Raw genomic sequence first — 14,176 nt, forward strand, 5'->3', positions numbered from 1 at the left:
AAAACAGGACTTCCTGAATATTCAGCGTGAATCTTAAACTGTAAAATATAGCTATATGTGGTGTAAAATGCGCTCAGTAGAAGTCATTTGAAGTGATTTTACAAATTATAGACACAACTTGTCCTGAGGTGTCGGTTGTCCTTTAAACTGAAAACCTCCTGCCTGTTCTGCATATGATTTTCACATAACATGTAATTTTGATGTGTACATGTGTGGCAAACAAATTCAAATTCATCTTCTCTTTCAGGTCCTCTGAAGGTGGACATTTTTTCTGACAAGAGACCTTTGCTCGGAGTTTGCAAGAGCACAGGATCCTCAGGGTTAGTAAAACAGTCAATCACATGTATATGTATTTTCTTCTTTCTAATTCTTATTTTAACTTCAGATTGATTCTGTGTTACTTAATATGTACGTACAAATATAGTGCATTTATATTATGTACAACAATTTTATTGATATTTACCATTGTGAAAAAGAATAAAAAGATTCACTGTATTTGATTTTCAGATTAAATTAGAATCAGAACCAGAAAACCTTTTTTCGTCCCACAATGGGAACATTTGCAGTCCGCAGCAGCAATTTGAAAGGGGGATGTGGGGTGAAAGGATAGAAAACAAGATATTCTAAGCCTAAAAAAAACCAGTTGCTTTCCTCCTGTATTTTCAGAACCAGCCTTCCTTACTGTTGTGCTGATCTGTATTCGCTCCGGACAGGGGAACTCGTCAAATCAATCCAGTTCAAGACCCAGATTTATGATCTTCAGTGCAACGAGCAGTATGTTGAATCACTTTATTTTATTCATTTCAGTTTTGAACTTGTTAGCCACTTCATAAATAAACTGTCTTTTGCAGTATTTTAGTCATTAGCCTGCAAGAGAAGATTGCTGCGTTTGACAGCTGCAACTTAACCAAGAAGTTTTTTGTAACAAGTAAGAAACATTTAAACTTAATCTTGAATTCAAAAGACATACTGCATACACACACACACACACACACACACACACACACTACCATCGTAGTCATCATCATCATTCCTTTGGGTCTTGGGGGGTGGGGGCGGAGCGTTAGCTTGAGCAAGGAAGCCCCTCTTCCTAGCTACGTCGTCCAGCTCGTCCTCACCCTGGTCAACCGTATAAGATGCCCGAACCACCAGATTTAGCCACTTTCAATGTGGAGTAGTAGCGGCTCAACTGTGACTCCCCACCCTTTTTCGAGGGGAGAGACCGTACCACTCATTCCGTCTGCTTGTATTTGTGATCTTGTTCTTTCTGTCACGACCCATAGCTAGTGACCATGGGTGAGGGTAAGATATATATTGACCGGTAAATCCTCCAGGAACTTCCTCTTCACCACATCAGACTGATCCAGAGTCCACATTTCTGGAGACACTGCAAGAACCTGCCTGTTGATCAATCCTGCCGGCACTTGTGAACAAGACCCCAATATACTTTGAATCCTGGACTTGGAGCACAATAATATCCCCGACCCAGAGTAGGCACCCCACAATTCTCTTACTGTAGAACATGGCCTCAAATTTGTTTTTCATCTAATCTGCTACACACTCCATTGATAACCGATTGAAGAAGCAAACATCATCTGCAAAAAAAAAACTGTGATTTTTCACCACCAAACAGGATACCTTGAAAACCTCGACTGCACCAAGAAATTAAGACCATAAAGTTTCTGAACAAAATTAATGACAAAGTCCATCCTTGGATATTAATCGATTTACTGACGGAAATGTATACAAATACTATGACACTGAATCTAAAAGTCGGCAGTAGGGGTCTGAGAAGACAGATTTTTAGGGACTATTGTTTGGATTTATTATTACTATTTTATTTAAACTGCTCTACTGTCCCTCTTTTATGGCAAGCAACATTGGTGGACTGCCTACTATTCTTTTTCATTACCAACAAGACGGCACAGTAAAAATCCAAATTTTTTGGTATGTCACAAACGAACAACCATCGGTTACCCCAATGGACGCTTCAGATTTAATATTGTATTTACTGAGCAGGAATCATATTCCTTCTCTGTTGGAGGGAGGGAGGGGTGAATGGATGGATAGACGGGCAGGCTCGTAGGTGGGTAGGTGAATAGATGGATATTAATGCAATTGACTTGGATCTTTCAGGTTGCTACCCATGTCCTGGACCAAATCTCAATCCAGTAGCCCTGGGAAGTCACTGGCTCGCGTATGCTGAGAACAAGGTAATCTGACATGGTGACATACATGACTAAAACATAAATAACCGAATTTATGTTTTGTCAAAAAAAATTTTACCCCCAACACCAAGTAACCCAATGAATTGACTTTAAATTGATAAAAGTTCAGTGATGTATTCCACAGTAGAGGACAAAATAAATTTGGGAGAAAGTGCCACCAATATACAGTAAAGTCTCGTTATATCGATATCGGATATATCGATAGTCCCGGTTATATCGATACTATTTCTATGCACGCACGGAGAAAATTACATGCAAATAGGGTCGGATATATCGATAGTCCCGGTTATATCGATATTTTTTCGGACTCCCTTGAATATCGATATAACGAGACTTTACTGTAGTTTCTAAATGCAGAAGCATATTCTCTTACTGTACATGATCTCATCGCCACCTCAGTCCTCAATGTCAACTCCATAAATTATCTTAAGAGCAGAATACAGTTAAAAAACAGATAATCATGAAGCCACTACTTGCCTTATTTTTGCAGTTAATCAGATGCCACCAGTCTCGTGGTGGAGCTTGCGATGATAATGCACAATCTTATACAGCAACAATGATCAATGCAGCCAAGGTATGTGAAAATGGCTTTCTACATTTTGTTTGCACAGGGTTATTTTTTCAACTTGCTTTTTTTTAATGAATAAAATAAATTAAAAAGTATAATATTGCATGTTGAGCATGTGTCAATATATACATATATATTGTTGAGGTAAATGGAGGCAGCAATACAGGTAACATCCGATTTACGACCGGCGTGAGTTACGGCCACCCGTACTTATGACCACGACCGCCAGACTTTTTTTTTTCATTCTATGGCTGCCACCGCTACAGCCAGCAACGCTACAGAGACAGAGGTCCGTGCAGGATCATTTATTAATAATAAAATAAATTGATTATGTTGCGCTAGTCATTCTTGCAGCAGTCCTAATGTTTTAACAGTAACCAAAATTATAATTTTTCGTAGCGATTGAAAGTACGAGAGAAAAATGATGCACAGCCGTTTCAATCATTGGTCTGGCAACTCGACAAACATTTTATTCTTCGCATGCTCTTAAAAAGACTTCACAATTTTCGGGTATCACATGACCAGCTCGTTTCGCAGGTGATATCAATCATGAAATTTCCCCAATCATGTCTTTGCCTCACACACACATTGACACACGCACGCTCAACACTCCCACTCAAAGACATGTTCACAATTTCATGCAACAAACAAAAAGAAAAACACGAAAAATATTGAAACAAAAAATACATTGTTGGAAAAATAAAAACATCCTACACATTTGCAACACTCTGCAAGCTTCAAAATATTCACATTTCTCCAAACAAATATCTCATGAATCTTTCAAGTTTCACTTTTGTCACCGCTTAAGTAAAAACATCCGCAACCATGTTTTCTATCGGACAATACTTTACATATATTTTCCCCTTAGTGTGCGCAGACCGTACAAAATGATATTTAATATCTACTGTTTACTTCTTTGTCTACACACTGGGTCTTTGGACAAAGCTATTGCCCCCTGATTGTCCTCATATATTTTTACTAGTACGTGGCAGTAACTGATGTCTATCCCTTTTAATAATTGGACAAGGTACATACTTTCCTGAGTTGTGGCCGCCAGTGCCATATACTGAGCTTCACAGGTTGATAACGCCACAGTTGGCTGTTTTCTACTTTTCCACGATATAGCTGGACCTTCCTTAGTTAGGCTAAAGCACCTCTAGTTTTAACTTTTCTTCACATTTTCTGAAATTAAGGTTTTGATCTGGAGTACCTTTTAAATATTTTACTAAGTGTTTAACTGTAGTGCAATGCTGCTGTTTTGGTTCAGCTAGGTGTTGTGAGAGTTTGCTAACAACCCAGTTTAAATCAGGCAGGCAGTGGGCCGGTCTGTTTGATCTGTGATGGGGTTAGGAGTCCCAGCCACCAGGAGTCTCCCCGTCTAAGTGAGCATGCCACATATACAGTAGGTTAGGGGCTTGTCTACCTACGCATGTAAAGCCTGGACCCAGCAGATTGCGTGGAGGAAACCACTAGACTGGTTCAACAGGCATGAAGGTGGGCCCAGCAAAGCGTTGTGGAGCGCAAGTAGGGCACAGTGAGACACGTAGAACACTGTGGTCAACCACTGCATCCCGACCCATCCCCAGTCGTCTTGCCACTGAATTCTGATGGGCTGGGACGAGAGAGTGAGGCAGACGACATTGCGCTACTCTCCTTCACTTTAATCAAACTCACGCCCAAGTCATCTTCACCACCCCCCACTCCAGTGAAGATGGTCATCTCTTTCCAAAGAGGACGAACACCATTAGGCTGCCCACTATCTCTCTGTACCCTGATGAGTTGATAATTTCACCCTCACTGTTAAAGTCCAATTTCTGTTCACAAGGGGTGCTTCTTACTTTGCACTCAGCCATTCCAAACATCTCAACATTCTCTCAATGTTTCTTTTGAGTTATTTTGATCTCTCCTTTACTTTGTTTGAAATGGATACCTAGGAAGTGTCTAAGTGGACCCATACCTTTCATTTTGGATTGGATTGGATTGGATTTGCCTTTATTAGTCTCGCAGTGGAGAAATTTACATTTCACAGCAACAAAGTTATGAAAGAAATGAAAGTAGAAAAGCAAAACACAGGAGCTGCTGGAATGGCAGCCACTCTCGCGGCGCCGTCTTGAAGTCAAAAGAACAAAAAAAAAACTAAATAACAAATAACATGACAACACAAAGACACCACAAAGACACAGAGACATTCATTCTTCACTCATTCATTCTTAAGAACCTTTTTTTAACATTTCTTTTACGTCACTGAGTAGGGTATCGTGACTTGCCGCAATGATTAAGTCATCCACCCACACTAACAAAATGACTTTTTCTTTTTCGGATTCTCTGCAGTAAACACAGTGATCTGCATCATTTTGTATAAAACCATTCTTTATGAGGTGATTATTTAGTAACATGTTCCAGTTACGCCCTCACTGCTTGAAGCCATACAGTGATTTGTTGAGCTTACATACCAAACGTTCTCCTGTTTGTGACCTGGCCTCAAAACCTTCAGGTTGATCCACATATAATTCACAGTCCATTGGGGCATGGAGATATGCAGTCTTCACGTCCATTTGGTGTAGGGTGAGATCTTCTTGCACAGCCACCCGCATCAGTGCTCGAATGGAAGTCATATTAGCTGTCTGCGAAAATGTCTCTCTGTAGTCAATTCCTTTCACTTGACAAAATCCTTTTGCCACAAATCTGGCTTTACAAGTCTCAGATCCATCTGGATTTTCTTTCACCGTATACACCCAGCGACCTCCCACTGCTTGTTTGCCCTTCAGTAGCGGGGTCAGAGTGGAAAGTCTCATTTTCTGTGAGGGATTCCATCTTCTCTTCCATTGCAGTAGCCCACATTTTAGACTTTTCAGATTGCATAGCCTCTTTAAAATTCATAGGGACACCATAAGTTAGTCAGGTCGGTTTTGTCATCATCACACAGTTTTACATATGTACTCCTTTAAATATTCTGGAGCCTTTCTTTGCCTTTGAGGATACCTCCTTCCCTGTTCTGTCTGAATAATGCCTGTTTCTACTGTCTCTTCCGCACTCTGTTCTTGACTTTTCCCAAATTGATCTTGACTCGGTTTGATTTCCTTTAGGTATACTTTACTGTAACTCTGGATATCCCACAAGTCACCACCCGTTTGAGTTTGACCATCTGTGTTGTTTTTCATGAAAACATTCACCAGTCTATGTCTCAGGACTTTTCTTGTCTCGGGGTAGTACACATCATAGGCTGGACTATACTTATCATAGCCTACGAAAATCCCCTTCTCACATCGTGAATCTAACTTCTTTTTGTCCTGTTTATAAACGTAACATTCACAGCCAAATATTTGCATTTTAGAAAGGTTGGGTGCCTTTCCTGTAAAAGCCTGGTAAGGTGTCTGCTGTAGCCGCTTATTGTAGCATCTGTTGCGAATTTGACCGGCCGTTTGTACAACATATGTCCATAATTGCTTGGGAAGATTACCTTCCAACAGCATGCATCTAGACATCTCAAATAGTCTTCGCCAACCTCTCTCGGCAGTACCGTTTTGATGGGGCGAGTAGGATGCACTTGTCTCATGCCTTATCACATTATTTCTTAGGAAAGATTGATTCTGTAGCCTTTGTCGTGTCAGCCTTTGCCTTAATAAAACATGGAAAAATCATCCCACTGTGGTCATCAGTGAATGCTATTGAGTACCTGTAGTCATTTCTATCTGTCGGTTCTATAGGACCGCACAGGTTTGTGTGCACTAGCTGTAGCACAGTTGCAGCTTTAGCATCTACATGTCTGTTCCTGCTCTGTGTCAGCTTGCCCTGTGTGCATATTTCACAGTTTTGATTAGGCTCGTGTTTCCCTCTAACCGACATTCCTTTAACCACTTTTTCTGATTTAGCAACATCTTCGAAGTTACAATACTAGTATTTTGTGCCAAGTTTGGATATCATAACAACCATATGCTTCATCGACATTATTCTCTTCTATTGTGTTTAGGTAGTACATTCTACCAAACACCTCCATTTTGAGTTTTGTCCCATCCCTGTGGACTAACCAGTCATCACCGTCTTTGAAGCGGACCTCTGATCCACTCGCTGTTGCTGCTTTGACGGAGAAGATGTTCTGCGGAAATGCTGGGATGTAGAGTGCTTGATTGAGTCTCGTCTTCACGCGTCGTCCCTCGCTGCCCAGCAAGTAGACCTCAGCCTCTCCTCTCATCATTGCCATTCCGCTCACCTTGGTTCCGTCTGTGAGTTCAATGATGTGGTCCTCGGGTTTGAAGCTCTTGTCGACTGTTTTGAACCTCATGGCGTCGTTGACCATATGTGCTGTGGCGCCACTGTCGACTGTAAAGCCTCTCTTGTTTCCACTTGTCGGATGTTTCATTTAGATTGAAGAAGAAGGATGTGTGCTTTGACTCAATCTCGTCAGCAGCTCCCTTCATGTCATCGCGGCTTCGTCCTCGACCGCGTCGGCCTTGATGTGGCGTGTCCCACCTTCTTTCGTCTCTTCTCGGCTGGGAAGTGCGAGGACATGTCCTGGTCATGTGCCCTCTTTTACCGCAGGTGTAGCACTCGATATCAGGCAGGTCCATGTTCTTTCCTCTCCCTCTCCCATGTGGTTTTGTAGTACCGCTGGTTTTCATGACATTGTCTTCGTTGGCACTCTGGTCACCTTTTCCATACTTTTCGGTATTCTCAGAACTTCTTAGCTTAGTTTTGAATTCGCCGAAAGTCATTCTGTCATTAGATTGGGTGACGTGCACAACGAACGGTTTGTAAGAGTCAGGAAGCCCTTTTAGCACCATGGCTGTCTGAAGCCCATCAATAATGTGCTCTTCTGCTCTTCTTAATGAGGTGAATACAGCCTCTGCTCGGATAACATAGTCTGTGACTGTCTCATAGCTGCCTTTTCGGAGTGAGGAAAGTTCGCAATACAAACCCGTGGTTTGTCCTTTCCAGCATAATGCTCACTGAAAATCTCCAGTGCTCTTCTCCCGTCCCGTTTTGCGTCTCTCATGACCAGCGATAGGCTCTTATTGTCCAGACATTGCACCAACTCTGCATATGCCTCTCCATTCTAAGCCTTGTCTTCGGCGAGAGGTTCTTCGCTGTCTTCCTCGCGAGGCCCAAAATAACGTCTCTGAGGCCTCGCAACTCCATGTGCGCCAGGAACCTCGTCTCCCAAAGCTCGTAGTTTTTCTCATCGCCATCGAACAAAAGTCTAAATCATCTTTGCCATCTTTGCCTGTGGTACTGGTCCCATAACCTGTTGCGCGGGTCATTCTTGCAGCAGTCCTAACGTTTTAACAGTAACCAAAAATATAATTTTTCGTAGCGATTGACAGTACGAGAGAAAAATGATGCACAGCCGTGTCACTCATTCGTCTGGGAACTCGACAAACATTTTATTCTGCGCATGCTCTTAAAAAGGCTTCACAATTTCCGGGTATCACATGATCAGCTCGTTTCACAGGTGATATCAATCATGAAATTTCCCCAATCGAGTCTTTGCCTCACACACACATTTACACACGCACACTCAACAAACATAAAGCACTTGTCCCAAAAAGAGGACCAGGGGAATAATAAAAAATAAAGAATACCAAAAACGATCTGTGTGTGTGTGTGGGGGGGGGGCGCATTGGGTACCCCGACAATGGCGAGAAGCAACTCGCACATGGAACAATCCCAAAAAGATTACGGGATGTGTGGGGGGGGGGCGTTTTCGTACTGACTGTCCTCAAGAAGGAAGCGGGGAGGCGTGGCCCCACCCCTAGCTGTCAATCCGCACGTGACAATATCGAGCAAGTAGGATGTATATTTGCCGGAGCAGCGTTGCACAAAATGACGATACAAAATAACTGTTTCGTAACAAATGCCTTGGACAATTTTATTCCGCATGACAGCACAGCAATCGGGGGGAGGGATGGGTGTCCACCGAGGCGGAGCGGGTGGGATCGGCCCGACGCAAATGCCGCGCCGGGCTTACGGTCCACGCCGCCGCCTCTTTGAGACAGGTGACCTCTTCTGACTTCGCCGTTCTCAGGGAGAGTGATGTTGGACAGCTGTTTTTTTTTTGTTTTTTTGACAGCTGGCATGCGTGGGAAGCCGTGCGGATTTGAGTCAGCAGAAAGCGTGTGCACCGACACAGTAATAAAGATTGATAATACGAAATATAAAATGATTAAAATGACACTAAAAGTTATAAGAGTTATAAATGAACTCTCAACATTTTGGTATATAATAGTATTCAATAGAAACATCGTATCCTATCCTGTCGTATAGGAGATGCCAGCGTGTCGTCATTTGTTATGATCACGTGATACTCGCTTCAGCCATTTTGATGCTTTTCAATTTACAACCGTTTGACTTATGACCGTTTTGTCGGACCGGAGCCCGGTTGTAACTCGGATGTTACCTGTATTTCTTTCGGAAACCATGTTTCAAAAACAAATTCACACACATCAAAAAAAAAAAAAAAAAACATTTGCATATACTGTACAGCAATATTGACTGAAACATTTAGTTTACTGTGCTTATTATGTTCTGTCAGACCCTTACTTCGCCATGCTCATCTGCATTTATGTGTTTTTTTTTCCTTTCGGCTTCCGGAGTCGCCTCAACGTATCAGTGTCCTCCATCTAACCCTATTTTCTGCATCCTCTACTCTCACAATATCTACCTGGTCCTTTTTAACAACTTCCATAAACCTTCTATTTGATTTTCCTCTCGGTCTCCTGCATGGCAGTTCGAGACTCAGCATCCTTCTCCCAATATACCGGGATACCTCGGCTTTCAAACGCTTTAGCTATCGAACTTTTTGCCTTACGAACGTTAAATTTGCGAGAATATAATCTTGGCATACTAGCTATTTTTCGGGAAACAAATGGAGCACCACAATGGCTGGCAGACTAATTTTCGGCGGAAGAACACCAAACCACACACACACACAAGATAATGAGGCATGCTTAATGTTGAGCGGATATGGCAACGCAGCCACAACGCTACATATGGTCCTTTGACAGCGATTTAAAAAAAAAAAAAAAGTTCTTATACAATGCTAAGAGAAGCGGTTGCTCTCTGTGCTCCGGCAAATAAACATCTTACTTGTTCAATCTAAACAAGAAGTACCATCTCGAGTCTTTATTCTACCAAATGCATCGCGAACACGCTGCAGATCTCAACAGCGTTGCCGGGCTCCCACTGTTGCGTAGAATTAAAAAAAAAAAGAAAAAGGGTCTGCGGTCGTGGTCGGAAGCTTGGGTGGTCGTAAATCGCACCAGCCGTAAATCGGATTTTACCGATATATATATATATATATATATATATATATATATATATATATATATATATATATATATATATACAGTAAAGTCTCATTATATCGGTATTCTCGGGAGTCGGAAAAAATATCGATATAACCGGACTATCGATATATCCGATCCTGCGGCATGTAAATTTTCTCCTTGCGTTCATAGAAATAATATTGTAATAAGCAGTACTATCCATATAACCGATATCGATATAACAAGACTTTACTGTGTGTGTGTGTGTGTGTATATATATATATATATATATATATATATATATATATATATATATATATATATATATACATACACTACTGGACTACTATTTGATACTAGTTGACACAAATTCCCAGCAGACAAATCAGCTCATTTCCAATGGAGCTTGGGCGCCATCTTGTGGTTTTCTGGGCGCTACATTGGAGTCCAGATGTCTCAAAATGAGACGGAAGGACTTCTTTAATCGATTGCAACGATTTATGCTTTCCTCTTCAGAAATATCATTCATAACTGGATGAGTAACAAGAAAGCATCTTCTCCAAATCTTAAGCCATTGTTTTGATTCTTGAGCAAGGCAAGACGTCCTGGTGTGACGTTTACGAATAATGAGGGGGCGCGACCTTCTGGAACTGAAACTTTCTGAGGTCATTTTGAAGTAGTTTTGGGACACTTTAAGTCATTTTTATTGGTGTTTTGCATTTGACGAAAAATATCAGCCTGCGTGTTTTGGGTATTTTAGAAACAAAAAAATGGTGTCGGTTGTCTTTTAAGTAGCACCATCCATTAATAAAACCACAGAGGTGTTTTTGAGCCTGACACCATGGCTGGGCTTGTAACGGACTCAGGGAACATAAGGCACACATTGAGTGACTATACATTCTGTAGTACACAGTTAGTCACCATGCCTCTAAGACCTCCAGTGCAGGAGCTCTGAATTTCAGAAAAATAATTGCCGAAAATGCTGAAAGTTTTTTTTTTTTTTTCAACTGAAGACATCATTGTATATTTTCAAACTGAAGTTAAGCTTCTTGTAAACTAACAACTGTTGATTGCTTCTCTCTTTAGACTCTGAAGACAGGTCTCAGCATGGTTGGGAAGGTTGTGACCCAGTTGACTGGTAGTCTGCCAACATGTACTTCAGACGAAGAAGGGTCACTTCACAACATGAGTCGTCGTAGCCTCCATAACGCTGGTGTCGTCACAGTCATTGACAGTGATAAAGTTGGCGAAGGACAGGTCCGTCCATTTTTTTTCTTTTGTGTCTGGTAATTATGAAAGGCTTGATTCAATTCTTTTTTTCCTTCTGTTTAACTCATTCACTGCCATTCACAGATGTATTCATTAATTGACAATATGACATACAGCGCCTTTCACAATGTTTTTCTTGTTTGGGTGCCGAAAAAGCGCTAGCCAGACCTCTGGCAATGTTTAACCCTTCCACAAGGGAGAAGCATTTCCCTTTTTTCTATGTTAGCGCTTTGTTCCAGCTTCATCTGTTATTAAAGGACAACCGACGGCAAATGGTGTCCATAATTTGTAAAATCACATCAAATGACTATGTTTTAAGACTGGCGCTGAATATTGTTTTCGAGTTGATGACAATGCCTGACGTGACGTCACGTCTGGAACGCCCCTGACGAGAAATAATTGTGACGAGATAGGGAATGACAAGAAAGCATCTTCTCCAAATCTGAAACCATTGTTTTGATTCTCGAGCGAGGCAAGACGTCCTGGCGTGACGTCACGAACAAGGGGGCGGGACATTCTGAAACTCCCAATTTCTGAGGTCATTTTGGGACGCTTTAAGTCATTTTTATTGGTGTTTTGCATTTGACTGAAAATAATAGCCTGCGTGTTTTGGGTATTTTAGATGCTATAAAACGTTTTTCTGATGTCAGTTAGAAAACAAAAAAAATGGTGTCGGTTGTCTTTTAAGTGCTTTTTGAACCAATATGTATGTATCGGATTAGATTAGCCTTTATTAGTCTTGCAGCGGATATTTTACAGTATTGTATCACAATATCACAGTATCGCATTGTATTTTGGACAGCCACCCTCAATTCAAGCTCAGATAACTACAGAGACATTTAATTTAGGGATGAACTCTTTATTTCTGATGAAAGAAGAGAGTCTAAGGTTACTTACGCTGCATTGAATGTTTATGTAGTCCTAAAAGTCAATATTCTGTGGGTCCTGGAATGCGAGTGACGATGACAAAAACCCTGGCACTAGATTGGACAAATGTTTGCACATGCCTGGCAGTGAATGAGTTAATGATGTACTTGATTGAATGATTTATAGGGAGCGGCCCGGGGCTCCTCTTGCTAGCGCGTCCACCTCACATTGCAGAGGCTGTACGTTCAATCTCACCTCTGGCCTTTGTTTGGGCCCTGCGTCGGTTTTTCCGGGATCCTCCGGTTTCCACCCACATTCCAAAAACATGCGTGGCAGGGTGATTGAACACTGAATTATCCCAAGGTGTGAGTGCGGATGGTTATTTGTCTCTGTGTGCACCTTTTATTGGCTGGCAACTGATTCGGGGTGTCCCCTGACCAGTATACAAAGACGGCTGAGATCGGCTCAAGCATCCCTCGCAATCCTAGTGAGGATAAGGTGGTTCGGAAAATGAATAAATGTATACGATAAGAAAACCTTTATTAGTCAAACAATGGAAAATTCCCAATTCACAACAGCATTCACAGTTGTCAAAGGAAGTAGAATGACAAAATATAGGAGCTTCTGTAAAGGCAGCTACTCTTGTGGCGCCATCTTGAAGTCAAACAACACAATAATACAACACAATGAATGAATGAAAGGTGAAAAAGTTGCATAAAAATGATATCTCAGCCGCGGCTGGTTAGACTTGTCCTCTTCCAATGGCAACGTCAAACATTGTTTGATTTACAGAACATAATTTTGTCTGTGTGATTATCTGTTGGTTCATCTCATTCATTCATCTTCCGATTGGCTCATTTCCCATAAGGGTCGCGGGGGATGCTGGAGCCTATCCCACCTGTCTTTGGGCAGTCCACGGGGTACACCCTGAACTGGTTGCCAGCCAATCGAAGGGCACACAGAAAAGAGCAACCATTCTTGCCCACATGCACACCGAGGGTTAATTTGGAGTGTTCAATCAGCCTGTGATGCATGTTTTTGAAATGAGAGAGGAAACCAGAGGACCCGGAGAAAACACAAGAAGGCCAGGGGAGAGCCTGCGGCAAAGCGAGGATTCAATCTCAGCACTAGCTAGTGACCGCAGCACTATGAAGTTGATGTGCTAACCACTTGACAACTGGGCCAATTTTGTTTCATCTCGTTATTTTAATATTTGTGTCTTCTTGGTGCAGGTCTTGGTGAGCGAGGACTCGGAATGCAAAGGATTGGTGGCTCATTTTATAGCTCATGACAAACCCATATCCTGCATGCAGTTCAATCCAAGTGGTAAGCCACACCCAAAAGCATATGTTTAGTTTCTGTTGCAGGGTGTGTAAGCTCACATCCGAGCTTACACATACAATTTTCTCTCAACAGCAGTTTGTAGCTTGCATTTTTTTCCTGATCGTGGCAGTGACAAAATAGTGCCCTGCACTTTATACAGTAAAGTCTCGTTATATCGATATCGGTTATATCGATAGTACCGGTTATATCGATACTATTTCTATGCACGCACTGAGAAAATTACATGCAAACAGGGTCGGATACATCGATAGTCCCGGTTATATCGATATTTTTTCGGACTCCCTTGAATATCGATATAACGAGACTTTACTGTACTTCCAAACAATTGTTTGCACTGCTGCTCTTGGGACCTGCAGCTACTTTGGATTGTCTCCAAGTGACTTTTCTGACTTGTTCAAGTCAGTGATTCGCTTTTCCGATCCATGCTGAGCTCATTTGACTTTCCCATTTTCGCGTTTGCATCAAATTAGCCCTATTTACGATTCCTCAGAAAAGTCACCAGCTGTAGTCACTCATTATCACTCTCAAGAAGCTAAGAGACCATGCTATGAAGCTCATTTCGCTGACAAAACTTTCTAAGTCACCAAAATTGCTAATTTGTGTTGCTGTATGTATATTTTTGACTCAGCAGATGTGAT

The 14,176-nt window shown here is 41.7% G+C and overlaps 1 protein-coding gene across 1 annotated transcript in view; it reads left to right on the plus strand.

The window, feature by feature from the left end:
- Positions 1–14,176, plus strand: part of bcas3 (BCAS3 microtubule associated cell migration factor) — a 207,032-nt gene that overhangs the window by 46,438 nt on the left and 146,418 nt on the right. Inside the window, 7 exon segments of the mRNA XM_089014628.1 lie at positions 248–320; positions 667–774; positions 852–928; positions 2,137–2,213; positions 2,719–2,802; positions 11,145–11,315; positions 13,427–13,520. Coding sequence (XP_088870754.1) covers positions 248–320; positions 667–774; positions 852–928; positions 2,137–2,213; positions 2,719–2,802; positions 11,145–11,315; positions 13,427–13,520 — 684 coding nt within the window.

This window comes from Hippocampus bargibanti, linkage group LG14, assembly GCF_051943395.1.
Source record: "Hippocampus bargibanti isolate YZ-2025 linkage group LG14, ASM5194339v1, whole genome shotgun sequence".
Taxonomy (NCBI): domain Eukaryota; kingdom Metazoa; phylum Chordata; class Actinopteri; order Syngnathiformes; family Syngnathidae; genus Hippocampus; species Hippocampus bargibanti.